This window comes from Podarcis melisellensis, assembly GCF_964234715.1.
Source record: "Podarcis melisellensis genome assembly, chromosome: 2".
NCBI lineage: Eukaryota > Metazoa > Chordata > Lepidosauria > Squamata > Lacertidae > Podarcis > Podarcis melisellensis.
In genome coordinates, this window is record NC_138529.1 from 76721889 (window position 1) to 76738996 (window position 17108).

Below are 17108 nucleotides of genomic sequence, written 5' to 3' on the forward strand. Positions count from 1 at the left end.
CTACATCTCCAAGGGACACTTTGCTGTGCCTGAAAGTGCTAAACTTGTTCTTGAAAACTGCATCACATCTAAAGATCCCTCAAAAGGCTGCTGGAGCTACAAAGCACATTCTTCAGAGAATATAACGGTGCGAGGAAATACACAGTTAATAGCTCTACAGTTCTTTCCAAAATGATATTTTAGAGGGGAATTGCTCCAGTATTTTCTTTGTTTTTATGCACACAGTGTACTAGATATTGCAGACAGGGCATCACGGCTACATAATACACACATTTAAGAACATGGTGCATACACATCAAATGTGGAACATCGGTTAAAAAACCGACTGAATGACAAACTTAAATTTAATTTATTTTATTAAAATAAGATAATCAGAAGAACCTGTGTTTACAATAAATGCTTTTCTCTGAGGGGCAATGAAAACAAAGTTAAAACCCAAATCAGCAAGGGAAAACCTGTATATACCAAGTTTCTTTATAGTGCATCTCAGGAAAAAAAGTTTCAAAACAGACTTTATTTTGCAGAAATTTACTAACAGAATTACTTATTTTGCCTCTTCTCCTCCCAAAAAACTATAGTTTCTCACAGGACCCTCAGAGCACCGCAAGAAACAAGTCCGAAGTACCCAACAAGCTTCTTATGTTACTGTTAGATGATTGTAGGAAGATTGTGCTAGCTTCCTTCTCTGGACAGTACTAGTTATAATATATTCCTTGCCTCAAAATTAGTATTTTCCACATGTGCAAAACTGTTTTGTGTTGACTTAATATTGGTGTTTAACGTTTCATGATCTTGAGAAATGCTTAGAAGTGGAAACTTTCCAGAGCTTGAATTCCCCTCTTCCCTTAAGTCTTCTTTGTGGATGATCATTTTAGTTAAAATTCCTCCAGCCTGAATGGCACAAAGTCTTAGAATATCAGAAGAACAGCACCATCTGCATTGACTTTCCTCAAATGCTAAGCTATTATTTTGCTATAGAAAAATACCAGTCTATTCAGCATAATGCAATTTCAAAGAAACCTGTTTTCTCTTTTTTTTTCCTTTTTCCTTTTTTTTTGCATATGGGATAAAGTAAGGCTCAAGTGCATCTATAAAAAATAGTAATAGGACCTCTTGTATACTGTCTCTTAACTATTTCAATATGATAACCTATAGAAAAAGGCAACGTGGAGTTTTTTGTCCCTGTAGGATTAGAACGGTAGAAATTCATAGCAGCTCATTCTCAAAACTGGCATCCAGCTGAATCCCATTGCTGGCTCTGCAATCCTGTAGACTGAGGCATTCAAAAGCACAACTGCTAGAACTGTTCCTGGAGAGCAGTGGGCAGCGCGCAACAATCTTCTAAAACACAGGTAGCTTTGTCGAAGTCAACGTGCACGAATTGATGTCCTGGGTGTGAGTTGCACGATGCAGAGAAGGTTCTGAAGCACTTCGGTTGATTTTGGGTAAAGAATGCTGCAGCAATTCAATGGAAGACAATATCTAAAGTAAAGGGGGGGGAGAGGAAATTATAACGGCCTGGCCAATTTCTGTGCAAGACTATCTTAATTACAGTACTGACAACTTCCTAGGTCTAGACAAGGCTACAAGTGCAAATTTCGTGAATGCTCTTGCCAGCCCCACTCACTTCCCTGTGACCATTTCCTGTTTATAGAGAGCAGACAGGACAGCGTTTATTTTCTGCCTTGTGAAAAGCGTGAGTGGCTCACATTACACACCCAAAGCACAAACCTATGTGCAGGGATACCCACAGGTTCCTGGCAATAGCTTGGGAGTGACAACGCTACAACACAAATACCCAGTTTTAAAATACATTCTTTAAAAAATCAAATTATAGTATCTCAGCATTACTGAAAAACAGTAAAGAAAAGTGAACATGGTTATCTGGAAAACTGTTTCATTATCTCCCACTAATGAAACATTTTGGTCTTATCAGAAGCAGGAAATACCAAGAAACATAAAATTGAGAATTTTAGTGTCTCTCAGGAAACAGATAAACAGAGATATAAATCTGTCTTTCTTTCTATAATTTATATATATATTTATGTATGTGTGTGAGAACGATTAAACATAATATGCCTCTCTCCCCGCCACCCTCTCTCTCATAAATGCAGATATATACATAAGAGAAGGGTAAAATTTGTATCTGTCTTGTTGTTTATGTATTCTATTACCCTTCTCTTGTATATATTAAATCATATAGACACAGCTGTATAATGTGTCCATCTTGCCCCGAGGGGAGGAGAGAAAGCAGCAGAAACGGGTTAGGAAGCTGCCAGCCTCTGGCTCCCCATGGAGACCTCTCTCCCCACTCCCCACCTGAGGGACGTCTGAAGAATCAAGAGGAACGGAGAAGAAAAAGAGGCAGCCTCTGCAATGACAGTTGTTTGTCCTTCCTCTTTCATCATATAATTCCTATCGACACTTATTTTAAAAAATAATTTTATGTAAACTACTTTGTGAAGTCCATCCGATAAGCAGTACATATCTTCAATAAATACATACCTATAGGTTTTTGTTTTTAATTATTAAAGATTTTCCTCGTTTACAAAAGCACATGCTTTGTATTTTTCTTCAGGTTGTGTTTTCTACAAGATCAGTTACTTTTGTCGTGAAACATTGGTGTTATATGCAGTATAGGGTTGGGAAGAAAAGAAGGGGGGCGGGAGAAAGGGGTGGGGTGGTAAAGCCTATATGTGTAGGGTTTTTGTGTCAGTGTCACTTGAGGAGGTTCTCTTTCTAGTTGCTTGTTATGTTTCCTTGATGGTGGGAGAGGTTGGGGTGGCCTAGGGCGTGGTTGATCGCCTTTGGTTGGCTGCAGTGGGATCTGTTTCTGTGTGTGAGGAGGGTGTTGTTGGGTTAAGTTAATACATACCTTTAGTTATACCTGTCCTTGTGCATGTATAGGCACATGTAAGCATGTCTGCAAGCCTATGTGTGTGTCTCTTTCTCTAGAATATTCTCCTTCCTCTCTCTCTCTCTCTCTCTCTCTCTCTCTCTCTCTCTCTCTCTCTCTCGTCATAATTCAGTCATGGAACTCACTGAGTTCCCTTGGACCAGTCACTCTCTTTTAGCCTAGCCTACTTCACAGGGTTGTTTGCAAGGATAAATTATGAGGTGTGAAGTGAACCATGTGCTCTAATCTTGACTTCTATGGAGTAAAAAGGTAATAAAATAAAGTAATAAAAATATTCTCTTGCCTGCAGTTTAAGAGATTAGTTTCCCCATTATTTTTCACTATTTGAACCAACATGTTCTCTCTGTCTCTTGCTTTATTCAAACACACACACAAGTTTATTCGTTTTGTAAAGCTCTAAAATCAAACTTAATTCTTACCTGGGGGAAGAGAGGCCTTTCATCCCTGACTTTCTTCACACAATCTGCTACGAGTCTCTTCATAGCTTTGGGGCAGTTTTTGTAGAGTTTGCTGAGGTCTGGTGATGCATAGCCACGACCAACCATGAAAATGATCTAAGAATAGGCAAACAAGCAAACCTTAGAAGTTTAGAGAGGCAGCATCTACGTTGAAAATAGTTTTAATGTAAACTATTCACTGTTCTCATGGAAATATGGAGGGCAGCTGCATGTGGTTTCAAGGGGGAAGGGGACATCACTCATAAGTGATACCATGGAGGGCTGGGAAAGACTTCTGTCCGACAATCGGAAGGGCTATGGTTAGATGGCCCACTGGCCTGGCTTGGTTTAAGGAAGCTTCCCATATTCTCAAGACCCCCCTCACTCACTGCCAACTACCAAAATTAATTGCCAAATACATTCTGGCCCAAGAAAGAATATACGCACATGGAAGCTGCTTGCCAGATGGGAACCTCCTGCAGACTGGTGAGGGATCTGCATTGTGATAAACAGGCCATTTTATCTAATTTAGTACAAATTATAGCACATGTCATTGTATCTTCTTCCCCAGTGCTTCCAAAGTAGTTGACTTACAAGAAACAAACGTGTAACCTTCTAATGGCTCTATTTCTCTCTTAAGTTGAGAAGCCAGCCCCAGAAGCCTTTCCAAGCACCCACCACCACCATAATCCTGGGAGGGAGAAAGTGGAGAGGCACTTGTTGGCCTCAGCCCTTCTACCATGTTCCCGTTGCACTTTCAGAAGGGTCATTTATGCAGTAAGCAGCTTCTCCTTGTGGAGGGAGGCTCACCGCACAACCAGAGCTTTCTGCAGGCTTCTAAATCAACCATGAAGCCTCCAACCTTTTCTGTGAGAAAAACAGGTGTTCCAACTTCACCCAATGCTTGGCATTGCCAAACGGCAGTTCCCCTTTGCTGCCCCGTGATAAAAAAGGGGGTGGGCTTGCCGATTTGGCTGCCTAACCACTCCCAGCATCCTTACCAACTTCAGTGCTGGGAGAGGGCTGGGACCACCATACAACTGCTGAGACACGTCTGCAGCTTCAAAGTTTGGCAGAAGGCAAATTGCCCATCACCAGAGGGTGGTGCCACACTTGCCACAGTGAGTAGTAACTGCCTCTAAGGTAGCACTGAGCATGCACTACAGCTACTAGACCAGTTAGGAACCTTGTGCTTTCCACTTTAGCATGTCATATTACTTTAAAGTTCAAGGCACTTCTTTCATCTAGCATATAACGATTATTTCCATCTGGGCAGAAACAATGAAGGCAGAGTTCACAAGCAGTGTTAGCCTATCCTGCCTTCGATCCTCAGGTTACGGCTTTCCTAACGCTCAGCCCAACCCTTGAGAAGACACAGATCCTTGGAGACCAATGGGAACTCCAAGAACACACAATCCAGATTTCACAAGGGAATTAGTTGATAAATTGACCCCTGTATCAAGTGTTAACAATGTAGGTTTTTTTCAGTCCTCTAGAACTCTGACTCAACATTCCGAGCAGCCTAGTGCTAACAAACACTGCATAGCAAACAAGCAGTTTGGGCAAAGTATACATGATGTTATACTGACATTTCAATGTTACTGCAAACATATACCATCTGCAAAAGCTTTTATATGGGATGCCCTGCTGCTTAGATACACACAAGCCAAGATCTACTTTTATAATTTGCCATCTTCGCAGCAGACTGGATGAGGTGGAATATAAATTACATGGTTCTTTGCTCCGTAGCCTTCTAAATAAAATCCAGAAACCCTGAAAATAATAAATTTGGAAATACAATGCATTGCATTTAAAAAATGATCGTTTCTCACCTGGTCTCTGTTGTTAATATGGGAATAAGGTAGCTCTCCGGTCATCAGTTCATAGAGTACAATTCCATAAGAATACACATCTGATTGGAAACTGAATGGATTGCTATCCTGCATTCGAATCACTTCTGGCGCCTTTATTTTTTTTATAAAAAAACCAGATTAAGAATTCATACATGGAGGGAAAAAGAAAACAGAGTCTGACGGCATTAAGGCCACAATAAAAAACAGAATTAAGCCACTGCATTCAATTTATTTCCTCAAACATTCAAATTGGCATTGGAAACAATGGAATGAAAAATGTGGGGTTTTTTAAATCAGGGAAAATACAATGGAACACATGATTGTTCCTCTGCCCTCATTTCTACGCTGTCAGCTTGAGGCCAGCAGGGCCCTGGGTGAGGTGGCAGAACTGCAGTCATATCTCACCACCAGCAGGCTGCAGCCTCAGCTTCTTAAAAACTTAATGTAGACATTGGCCTAGTACAGAAACAAGAAGTAACTATGGTTTGTCATTACAAGAATGAGCCTGCACACATCTGACTTCCTTGCTCCCACTGCGCCCCCCACCCACCCACCTTCCTACATACAAAGGAGATCAAAAGCTTCCATGCTCAGTTTGATATCCTGGCTTCTTTTAACTACCTAAAGTTCCCGAACTTTGGGTGTACAGTGGTACCTTGGGTTAAGTACTTAATTCGTTCCGGAGGTCCGTTATTAACCTGAAACTGTTCTTAACCTGAAGCACCACTTTAGCTAATGGGGCCCTCCCGCTGCCGGAGCATGATTTCTGTTCTCATCCTGAAGCAAAGTTCTTAACCCGAGGTACTATTTCTGGGTTAGCGGAGTCTGTAACCTGAAGCGTATGTAACCCGAGGTACCACTGTAATGGGAATCCGTGGTTAGTTCAAAAGCATATGCGTTTGGCTTGCCCCCTCTGGTTAAGACCTTGGATGGGGGAGGAACCCTGAGGTTCACACAGGCTCATTCTCATAACAAACCCTAATTTGTTTTGAAAGGCCATGTATCCCGAAGCCTAGTCAAAAAGCCTATCTGCAGCACCTACCCACTCAAAGTTTGCCCCTCCCATGTTAAAAAGAAAACTGCAGCTCTAAAAGCACACACAGATATGCACCTTCTTTTGCAACACAGGAAGCAGCCATGCCAATTGTAGAATAGCAGTACTGTATGCTAGTTCTCTGGTATTTAAGCAAGGATGAGGAACTTTTGGCTCTCTAGATATTGCTGCATTCCACTCTCCTCATCCCCACCCAGCAGTCAGGGATAATGGAAACTGTAGCCCAAAAGCAATCCAAAGGTTCCCCACCCCTGGATTAAAGGATAAGAAACGTATTTTTTTCATATACTGCACATTAAAAACATAAGTTAAAAGGAATAACTTTAATGTCAGACCAGCTACAAGCAACAGCTCCGTTGTAAGTCACTTACCATCCAGAGAACGGATCCAGTAGGTTGTTCTACCTGTTGGGAACCACTCCACCTAGATTTGACTGTTGCCAGCCCAAAGTCTCCAATCTTTACTGTGCGGTCTTCATGAAGAAATATATCTACATAACTCTTAAGGAACACACATGGACAGTCACTTCAGTTACCAAACACAGTCATCCTTGCATCCAGGCCTGTTTTCAGAAGATATTCTACACTAGCTTTTAATGAATGTGTTTTAAGAACACAAGATGGATCAGACCAATGGCTTATCTAGTCCATCACCTTGTTTCTCACAGTGACCTACCAAGTTTTTAAATATATTGTAAAATATTCGGTATTAAAAGGAAGGTGGTAAGGTGCCAGACCCTACCTAAGTACATCCTTTCTTCTCCCACACCTTCCCCACTCCCCAGATTTTTATTACTCTCAGAACTGAACTTCCATCTATAGCTAAAAGGGTTTCTTTTAATTAAGTTTCCATGTATCAGCTGCACTTTATAGGGTCCTATCCACTGAAAGCTCCAAAGGACATTGAGTTATCCAGAGACAGGACCTGTAAAGAATGCAGACCATACATTGTAAGGTTTGTTTTTTAAACAGTAAAATAAAATTATGTGTTATGAATTTAGAGATCTTGAAAACAGCCCCAGTTTTCAACTCAGATCTGCAAATGAAAGACAGCTAACGAATGCAGAAGTAACCTTCAATATTGCCATTAACTAACAGGTCTTCATATCACTTAATCACCAGAACAAACCATAAATACTATGCCCCGTGTTCCATATTGATCTACTGATGGCAGGCCATCAGAATTCCACCCAGTAAGAAAAGGATACTATTTGATTTCATATCTCTGTGTATTATATTCTTCGCATGTAAGTAGCTGTAAACAAAATTTGAGACATGAAAATGTGAACATATTTACATGTCAAAAGTAAAGTTACAAAGAAACAAACTACATCCTTAATCAAACACAAAGAAGATTATCATTTCCTCAGTAGTTATCTACTGTAGCTAGAAAGCTTTCATTTTATCAATTTAGAATCAGACAGTGCTATTTTTGTATATCAGGAAAACATCTTTGTAATCTCTACTTTCTCTGGAAGACTGCCTGGTGTTTTTATATTTCAAGTTTTACAGGCACTATCAAGATCTGCCTGGACCCAAGACAGCACTACCTTGATTTTCTCTAGCACTATTTCGTCTTTGGAGCAGTCAACACCACTTCCATAGCTACAATGATTCAGTCCAGATTACTCACTCCATTCCTTGTGCCGTCTGTCTTGCTATATCAATACGTTGTAACATCTGGAACTTGGTCTCCTGGACATGCAGGTGTTTATACAGACTGCTTCCTTCACACCACTGTGTGACGATGGCCAGGTTATCTTTAGTCATGTAGCCCATGAATAGCAAAATATTAACATGCCGGGTTTTCCTAAGAGAAACAAATAGGAATCAACACATGAACATGGAGTGTATGTTTAGCTTTGTAAATTAAATAAACATGTGAAATTTAGAACTCCCTTGATTTAGGGGAGTGGATTTTTCTTCTGATCCAAAGCTTTCCAAAAAACTAGTACCTCTGAACCCAAGCTGAAAGCTCAACTGCTTTTCTCCATAGCAAAGGTTTTACAGAGAGATGTAAATTTAACAGAGAAAGAGAAACGTCTATTCATAGAAATAAACGTCTTTTACGAATGACAGAATAATGAATGAACCTGAATTTCCCTGTGCATATGTGGCTTTTTGAATTTTGGTGATGCAGTCTTTCCTGCTTGGATCTGAAGGTGAATATAAACAGTGTATGTGCTTGTTGGGGGGGGGTTGATGTCCCTCTTCAGCTAGTCAGGCAGAACCCCCTGGAACACTGTTCTGAAGGCTGGCATATCCTCTAGTGTGCCATGAGACACAAGCAGCTGCTGCCAGAAAGGGGATCGGGGCAGGGATGTAAATCAGCAAATCCTTCCCTTTGCATGCAAAGGAGTGCTTTGTGCACACTTCTACCCCAGTCTGTTGCCCAGTGAATAGCTTTGAGGACTAACAAGCAGGACTGACCCAAAACAGTTTGCTGTCTGAGGTAAAGGACAAGATGGCACTCCCTTCACATTCCATACACAGAAGCTGACTGGGCTGACAACGGGCTCTTTCTCCAAACTGGTAAAATGATAGCATCCTCCACCGCACTTGAGTCAGAAGGATACTTTTTAGAGTGGTCAGGACATGCCATGAAGAATACATAGACTTGCCCTCCAAAAGATAGGAATGATTGGGGGGTGGGGAGCATAGGAGGAATAGCCAAGAGGCGGCTGCTGCCCCTCAACATCTGCTACCTGAGGCATTTGGCTTATGTTGTGTAATGGTAGGGTCGGCCTTGACAAGTATTGATCACAGTTCCAGCCAACAAGGAATTGTAAGCTAACAAACTGAATATCCCTTCCTCTGGACAGTCTACAATTTGGAGGCAGCAGCATGAGAGTCTGGTAAATCTTCCAGTTCTGTTTAGTTTACTATCCTTGCGATAACCTCACACAATAAAGAGTTCTACAGAAAACACAATGAGCCTGTGCATCCAACCACTTTAGACAACAGTCAACTTAATAAAAGTACTAGACAAGCATTTTAAAGTCACCATGTTGGCTTACCTTAGCACAGCCACTTCATTTCTGAAGGCCTGAAACTGCTCTGGGGTTGGATCTACCACCTTTAATATCTTTACTGCTACGTCTCCTGCAAACATAACGCAACAATTGTCTCTCAAGCACCATGCCAACATTCTTACAACAGTGACAAGCAGCCCACTGATGTCTGTCCACAAATTACATGCAGGGAGGAACCAGAGCTTCAGCAGTATGGTCTGCATGCGGAAAAACCCAAGGGCAGACCCTGCCAGAAGCAGGAACTCTGGGCCACTAATTCCACAAGCCCAAAGGACTTTGGGATATGATTGAGTTCACCGTGGTACTATTACGAACATTCTGTCAGCACCAGCATTTCTGCTTGCCACACAAACAATCTGCCTTTCTCCTTCCCCCGCACATTATTCTGGGGTTCTTCCTAAACCCCAGAGCCAATGCCCCAATAGGGGCATTTAGGGGGAGGAGGATGGAAAAGCCCCATTGTGGTAGCAGGACTCATTGCGCAAGTTCTCACTAGTGCAACTGTTCAGCTGAATCTGGGTCACAGTGTTTAATAAACAGTAGGCACCCACACCCATCCTGATTATCACATGGTAAACCAGGGAACTCTCTAAAGGGTTACACTGAGGCACAGAGGTCTGCTCAAAGGGAAAATATACAATACCTCACAAGGCAGGACCAAGCATTTGAGTACACTAAGTAGTTCTTTGAATCTTGGCCACTATTTCCAAATACCCACTTCCCTCCCACCGATGCAAACGCACCTTATAAGAATAATGGAAGAGCTGTTTATAATTTGTTGTAAACATGATAATGGAAAAGATGATGAAATGTGGCTGCTAAAGTTTGCTCAGCATGGCGTGTGCAATGCCACCTCCTGATGAGCAGGACATATGGCCAGCCTTTCTCCAAATTTTGAAACTGAATGAGCATCATTGTAATTTGGTGTACTGGGCTGCTGTTATTTCATTCTGCAACTCTATAAAGTATCTTTTTTTCTTTACATTTGTTTTACCTACCTGCTTTTTTTTGTGTGTCTACATGTTTTTGTACGTAACAAAAATCAATAAACACTTGAAAAAAATAAATAAAATGACAGAGACAATCTTTCAAAAAATAAAAATTGAAAAATGAAACTGTTGAGGAGAGAGGGGATTGTTCCTGCAGCTGAGCAGCAATTCCCATCATCTCCCCAGTTCCAAAGTTGGAATGAAGGCTTCTCTGCCCCATACATAATTATGGGATCAGTTCTTATCAGATATCTATGAATCAAAAATATTAAACCTGTACACATGGCCAAATGTATATATTTTTTACTATGTTAAGCAATTTTAATATTGACATTTTCCAACAAGAGTGGTAGGAATACTTGATACTTACCATGCCATTTGCCTTTGTAAACAGTCCCAAAAGAGCCTGACCCTACTCTGGTAGAGAGCATAACTTCACTTGCTTCTATTTCCCAATAATAATTTGAATCTCTCTGTCCACGAGATCTCTGGAAAGCAAGTAAATATTTACAATACAGACAGCATGGCCTGGAAACCAAGTTTCACAGGTTCAGATTAAAGCTTGCCGCAAGTATGATTAATGATATTTGGAAATAATCTAGATCTGACTACGCAGTACATACACAGTTATAATGTAGACTTAACAAAATGTCAACAGGAAATATGTTTAAGCAAACTAAGGACTGAATGGGCATCTGTATATTTCTAAATCTGTTGTACAGCTGGAAAATAATCTATGCCGTAACATCACTCCCAATAACTTTTTTTCTATTTAATGACAATCAGATTTCCCTCTTATACAAATGTGGTCTATTCTCATCTCCATGCTAACAGGCTGTTTCGAATACTTCCTGTGCCAGTAGATAAGAGCTTATCAGCTGTAACAACACAAAGTCAGAAATTGTAATTTTTTACTGGTTCAAGGGCCTGATGTAAAGATCTAGGTGCTGTATTATGATACTGAGCAGAGTAATATGGAGGCAGGTGCTATTGCAAATTGGAGACTAAGGATGGGGAACTCATGGCCCTCCATGTTGCTAGACCACAACTCCCATCAGCCTTAGCTGGCACGCCCAATGGTCACAGATGAAGGAAATTGTAATCTAGCAACATCTGAGAAGGCCCACTGGTTAGGCCACCCCTGCCAGAGAGCTGCACTGTGTTTGTTTTTAGAATCAGGGTGAAAGCATTAGTGAAGAATGTAAAATAACATTGACAAACACTTGGACTTATTTTAGAAGCTCACACACTATTCAGCTATGGCAGCAACATAAAGAGCATGACACAGAATACATGCAAATCATAGCGACACAACCAGCTGCAAGCTTTAATAAATTTGTAAATCACATTGTATACTCCGAGTATCTTCCGGCTGTAAATACTCTGATACATACGATTTTTTTTTCTTGTGAATTACATCCTGCAGCTCTCTCTCTTGGGGCTGGAACTGGTGTTTTAGGCTGGGACCATCCTGTTGGACTTGTATTGTTGGGGCTTCCGGATACAGCGGAGGGTGATGCTTCACATGTTTGAAGAAAGATGAAAGAGATGCTTACTAACATTAGACAACCCCCATATCAGAAGCAAGAAAAACATGTGGGAACTGGTATGACACCATGTTGTGCAAAGCCTAAGTCTGTTTTACTGCATAAATGATGTTCTGTGCTCCAGCAGCATGCTAATTCTAACATGGAAGCACTTTTTAATGTAGAAACGTTCATAATATGAATCATCATAATTCAGTGGCAGAGCACAAGCTTTCCCTGCAGAAGGTTCCAAGTTCAACCCCTGGCATCTCCAGGTAGGACTGGGAAAGACCTCTTGATGGAACTCTGGAAAGCAGCTGCCAGTCAGAGAAGACCACATTAAGCTAGATGGTCTGAATCAACATAAAGCAGCTTCCCAAGTGGCCCTCCCAGTATCCCACATATTATTAAGTGAAACACTCACCAGATTCACTGTGACTACGTATTGCATCCTGAAACAAAAAGAACAGGTATCAACACTTCAGCATAATTGCTCTGGAAGGCGGGATAGAGCAGAAAATTTCTCACTAACGGGAAACTGGCTCAGCAGCTTTAATTGTAGACACCAAACCACCACAACATTTGGAGATGCTGGCCATTTAAAATGCAAGGAAACTTAAGTATGCTTAACTTTTAAAATGAAGTTGTCGAATTAATTGTTGAAGTATTCACAGGAGAATTCAAGTTAACGTTTCATGATAGGCCACCATTAACCAATCAAGTTAGTGGTGTAACATGTATTTTGCATAACCTACTACATATAGAGCAAGTCCAGTTCCATCTGGTCATATTTAAACATAGCAATGAATTGGAATCTGTAAAAGTGGAAATCCACACGGCCCCCACTGTACCACTGCTGCAGCTGAGCTTGTTTCTCCTTCTCTCACTTCATGCCACACATGCTACCCTGTGTAAACATGCACAGCTCTGATATAAGGCAATTTTAGAATGGTTCCCATTTGTCCGGCATTATCCAATGCACAGTTTGTATAGTGGATAGAAGGACACAAAGCAAAATGCAAGGTCAAAAGAAAGGTGAGAAAATAGCCAGAATGCAGAAAGCTAAACTGGTCTCACCCTGTGAACTGTCTAAAAGTCAAATTGAGCTACTCAGAGCTCTTTGAAGGAAAAGTAGTGTGTAAGCACATTCAACAAAATAAAAACAATGAGGCTTCAGACAGATTTCTAGTCAAGACAGAAAACACGCTGGGCAAGATGAAATACTGAATAAAACCAACCGTAGAAGTATAGCTCATCACCTTTCATTCTAAGGAGGTTCATTTGGAAATGGGCAATTGGGAACAGCTCCTGGAATCCCAAGAATTATGTATGCTCACGCAAGAGAAGTGGGGTGGTGCTTTCTGCTTGCATTGCCACATAAAATCCTGCTCCAACGGGTCTCCCGACCTTCAGAAGCAGCTCTACAGAGACACAAGTGGCTTCAGCAGGAAGGGAGAAAGATGGGGAAATCCCCACACAGGGGACGTAGGCCTTTGGATCCCTGACAGCTAAGCTAAAATGTGGACTTTACAGGAACTTTCATGCACTTGCTGTGGCTTGGATGTGGCCACAAAGGCACAGGCTGTCCTCTGTTTAAAAAAGACACTCCAAATCCTGAATTTCTAAGAAGAAGAAAATATTCACTGCATTTCAAAGCTGGGTGTTCCCTCATCCCCCAATTTCAACTTAAATAAAGTACTCATCTCCACCAGGCAAAGTATTTTTGAAGTACTGCTTCTGTGTTCTGTTCTATAATCACAAGCCTTCATTTACTGAATGCTTGCTTTATATAAAAGCTAAAGTATTCAGATGTCTGTGTAGCTTCTTGTTGAGAGCACACTATAATCCACAACCCTAAAAAGCAGTTTAAAGAATTACATTTCTGGGTTTTTTATAATAAAAATATTCAACCAGCATGCCCACTTACCATTTTAACATACAACCACATCCATGAGGGCAACGCTAAGAGGAACAGGTTTACTCCAGAACCTATGGATTTTGCTCTGTACCACTGAAAGCTTCATCTGTGTAGTGCAAATTCTATTTTGTATTACAAACTCTGGGTTTTAGTACTAGAACTAAACAAACATGCCACACTGGTCTTTCCAAATGCAACTGTTAAGCTACAGTTATTTAACTCACACTAATTTGGCCAACTCTCTTAGCAATCCTGTTAACTGAAGAAAGCAAAGGCATCCAGATAATACCTACTCTTCCCCTTAAACAGAATCGTCTGCACCAGGACCTGGGAGAAGCATTCAGGCTGTTATTCTAATTCAAAGCAATGAGAAATAAGAAAAGAACAGAGGAAGTAGTAAAAAAATAGTTTTCAGCTGCTAAAAAGGAAAGTAGTAACAACAAGGAAAGAAGACAACTTGAAAGAAAAGAGAGTTAACACATTAGCTATGTGAATGTTATTTTATATAGGAACTGCAGATTAAAACTGATGCAAGAATGCTCTTAAGGTTAGGCAGGCAGACATTCCACCAACCATGAAATATGCTCCAGGGAAAGTTTTCTAAATCATCTCTCCGCATTTTCAAAACTTGATAGTATTCCAGTTCTGCCATAAGTAGACTCACAAGAAAAGAACAGTTCAAGAGGGGCTATGAGATTTTAATCTCTACAAGGCAGATGTATAGAGAATCTGATTATACCCGATACTGATCCAAGCAGAGATAATCTAATCAAACAGATCTGCAATTCAACAAGACGCTAGATGCCATTTTATACAAAGGGTTAACTATTCTAGGGTAAAATCCGAAGAGAGAACTCTAGGACTCAGTAGCCTGAGATGCAGCAACAACAACAACCATGGTTTTCTTCTCTCCAACTCAAAACACAATTTCAGGGAAGATTTCCTAGCCTGGCTTGAGATCCTAAAGGTATTGCCACTATCAAAAACCTAAACCATCCTAAAAGGTAAGCATTTACATAAGAATCATTGGGAGCCCAAAATAAAGTTCATCCCACTCATCCTATCAAAATATCCAATAAATTAAAGTGGGAGAACAGAAAGCTAGGGGCTACAGATTTCATGATTCTTATACATGAGGCAATGAACACCAGAATTCTGCAGCTAGGTAACAAATTTTATAGAAATAAAACTATATTTGCATATATAAATCAAATTTACGTATACCCGTCTTACTTTGCACAATTTCTTCTACTATCAATGAGAAAGGTCAAAAGCTATCATAAGCACTCAAATCCTTCTCTTGCTCAGCTTCTCACCATGCCTTGGCACTCAGTCAGTATCTGCAGTCTTAAACTCAGCACTTGCTGAATTTCATGTCCTAAACCAGCCTTGCCCTCTAAATGGCCACAGTAGCTGGGGATTATGAGAGCTGTAGTCAAACAACATCTGGAGGACCATACACCGGTGAAGGGTACTCTGAGCCACTTTCTGAGATATCACACAACTGTGCAATCATGGGATACACATCCCTGATAAAAAGAGTGTTACCACATTACAGAACTTCAGCTGCAAAATGGTGTTTGCTTTCTGGCACACTGAAAGCCAGCTGGAACAATAAGGGAACTCCAATAATGTAGGGTGGCTCTCTAAAAATTCCTGGAAAAGAACTTTACCATCAAAGCTTTAATGGCTCTACCAAGTGATTTTTGTCTTCAAACTAGTGATAAGCTCCAAAGTTCAAAAACAGGGGTTGGGGACGTTCAGCAATGATGTTTTCCAGCTCAGGAACCCCCAAGCCCATTACAAGTTTGGGTCCAGTTCTTAAAGGGCTTAGCCTAACACCATCCCTTATAACGAGTTGCCACTTTCTTTTCTATTCTGATTTACCAGCAAGCTGGGACAGGAAAGTCTCACTTTAGTGCACCCATTAGAATTTTAGCGCTGCCATGGAAGCATCCCCGGCACAAGGATTCATGGAACTTACTAGGATGACGGAATAAATTTTGAGGAAGGAAGGAAGAGGCAGAGGAGGTGCCTCAGGCTTGTCACATTGGAAGATTGAGGGAGCCTTAAACTGAGGATAAAGCATAGGTTGATTTGGGGTCAGTTTGACTCTGACCCAGACTAAATTGTTTGATATCATTCCAAACAGAATTTGAGTGAGTTTATCTATCACTACTTACAACACCTAATCTGCGCTACAAGCTATCTAGAACATATTCGTCACGCTGTCACCTACTATCTTGCTATGCTGTCTCTGTAGTAGGAGAAGAAAAGCAATATAAAAAGCCAAATGAAAATTACTGCTTATAAGGGGGGCCTGGACTGCACACAACTGAACCCTCAATAACTTGATATTAAAAAGAAATCTGTTTAAGGAGATGTGAGTGGATCTTTTGTTCTATTCAGTGAGATACTGTAAATTGTTATATTCTGTAGCACAGAAACTCTCTGTTTTAACTGGATTAACTTTGCGCAAGCCATACTTCTATGGAAATATTAACTGATTAGTAAAGGTGATAGCAACAGAAATAATGAGATGTCACTAAGTTGGTCACATATTGGCTAAAAGCATCCTGTTCTCTGATCCTTCAAATCATAGTAAAGAATTGGTAACAAACTACGGAGAGTTAGAACATCAGCTGAGAACTGCGGTTTGGCAAACTACTGTGTTCTATGAAAACAGGAATGCGGCCATTATAACCTGCAGTAAGTATTAAATCAATATGCAATTCAGAAACAACTGGCTAAATACCCAGAAATAGGAATACCTCAATTATTCGGTTATCCACGGGCATAGTTGTGCTGACCATGTGGACATTTGGTGTTGATGTAGATCTCTGTCTTTGAGAAAGGGAGCCCTCGGGAGATGGATTTGATGTGCTGAATGTGAAGGCATGAGGTGTAGAATATCTGTGTTGAGAACTAAAGGATGGAAACAAACATTTTTCATTTCTGCTACTAGGAAATGGTGATTCATTGTTAAGCATCAGAAAAGCTGTTCTCTAGAAGATATCACTGCTGTAGTGTCTACTTCTCTTGAAATAAAATTAATTTATGATCAGATTAGTCTGGTTCAGATGTAACTATCTCAGCTGAACAAACCAGAGTTTAAATGGACTGGGAACCAAGCATGTATGTGCCCACACTCTCCCATCTCATCCCTCCAGACATTTCCTCCCACTTCTGCGCCTGACTTTGGCAAAGCTTTCCTGGCTTCTTAAAACAATCATTTCCCAAGCATCCAAACTGAGAAACTGCGGTTTAAGAGCTATTACTAAACCAAAATATCAAACCAGATCAGTTCATTAAATTTTGTTCATTTTGCCATCTTTAAGTGCCGTTCCTATTACTACTAAGAATTGCAGTTGCAAAGTGAGGAG

General features: G+C 40.7%; 1 protein-coding gene across 15 annotated transcripts in view; it reads right to left on the minus strand.

Moving 5' to 3' along the window:
• Window positions 1–338: 338 nt before the first annotated feature.
• Window positions 339–17108, minus strand: part of RAF1 (Raf-1 proto-oncogene, serine/threonine kinase) — a 67757-nt gene continuing 50987 nt past the window's right edge. For 12 of the 15 annotated variants that reach the window (XM_081898232.1, XM_081898242.1, XM_081898237.1 and 9 more), the window contains 13 exons: window positions 16497–16650; window positions 14019–14078; window positions 12232–12259; window positions 11676–11800; window positions 10652–10769; window positions 9278–9362; window positions 7894–8070; window positions 7469–7515; window positions 6633–6751; window positions 5187–5318; window positions 3802–3849; window positions 3337–3471; window positions 339–1482 (listed from right to left, as the gene is read on the minus strand). In XM_081898232.1, the coding sequence (XP_081754358.1) occupies window positions 1342–1482; window positions 3337–3471; window positions 3802–3849; window positions 5187–5318; window positions 6633–6751; window positions 7469–7515; window positions 7894–8070; window positions 9278–9362; window positions 10652–10769; window positions 11676–11800; window positions 12232–12259; window positions 14019–14078; window positions 16497–16650 (1369 nt within the window). In that variant the 3' untranslated portion in view covers window positions 339–1341. The remainder of the gene's footprint in view (window positions 1483–3336; window positions 3472–3801; window positions 3850–5186; window positions 5319–6632; window positions 6752–7468; window positions 7516–7893; window positions 8071–9277; window positions 9363–10651; window positions 10770–11675; window positions 11801–12231; window positions 12260–14018; window positions 14079–16496; window positions 16651–17108) is intronic. The other 3 variants (XM_081898234.1, XM_081898233.1, XM_081898235.1) reach the window with 3 other exon arrangements.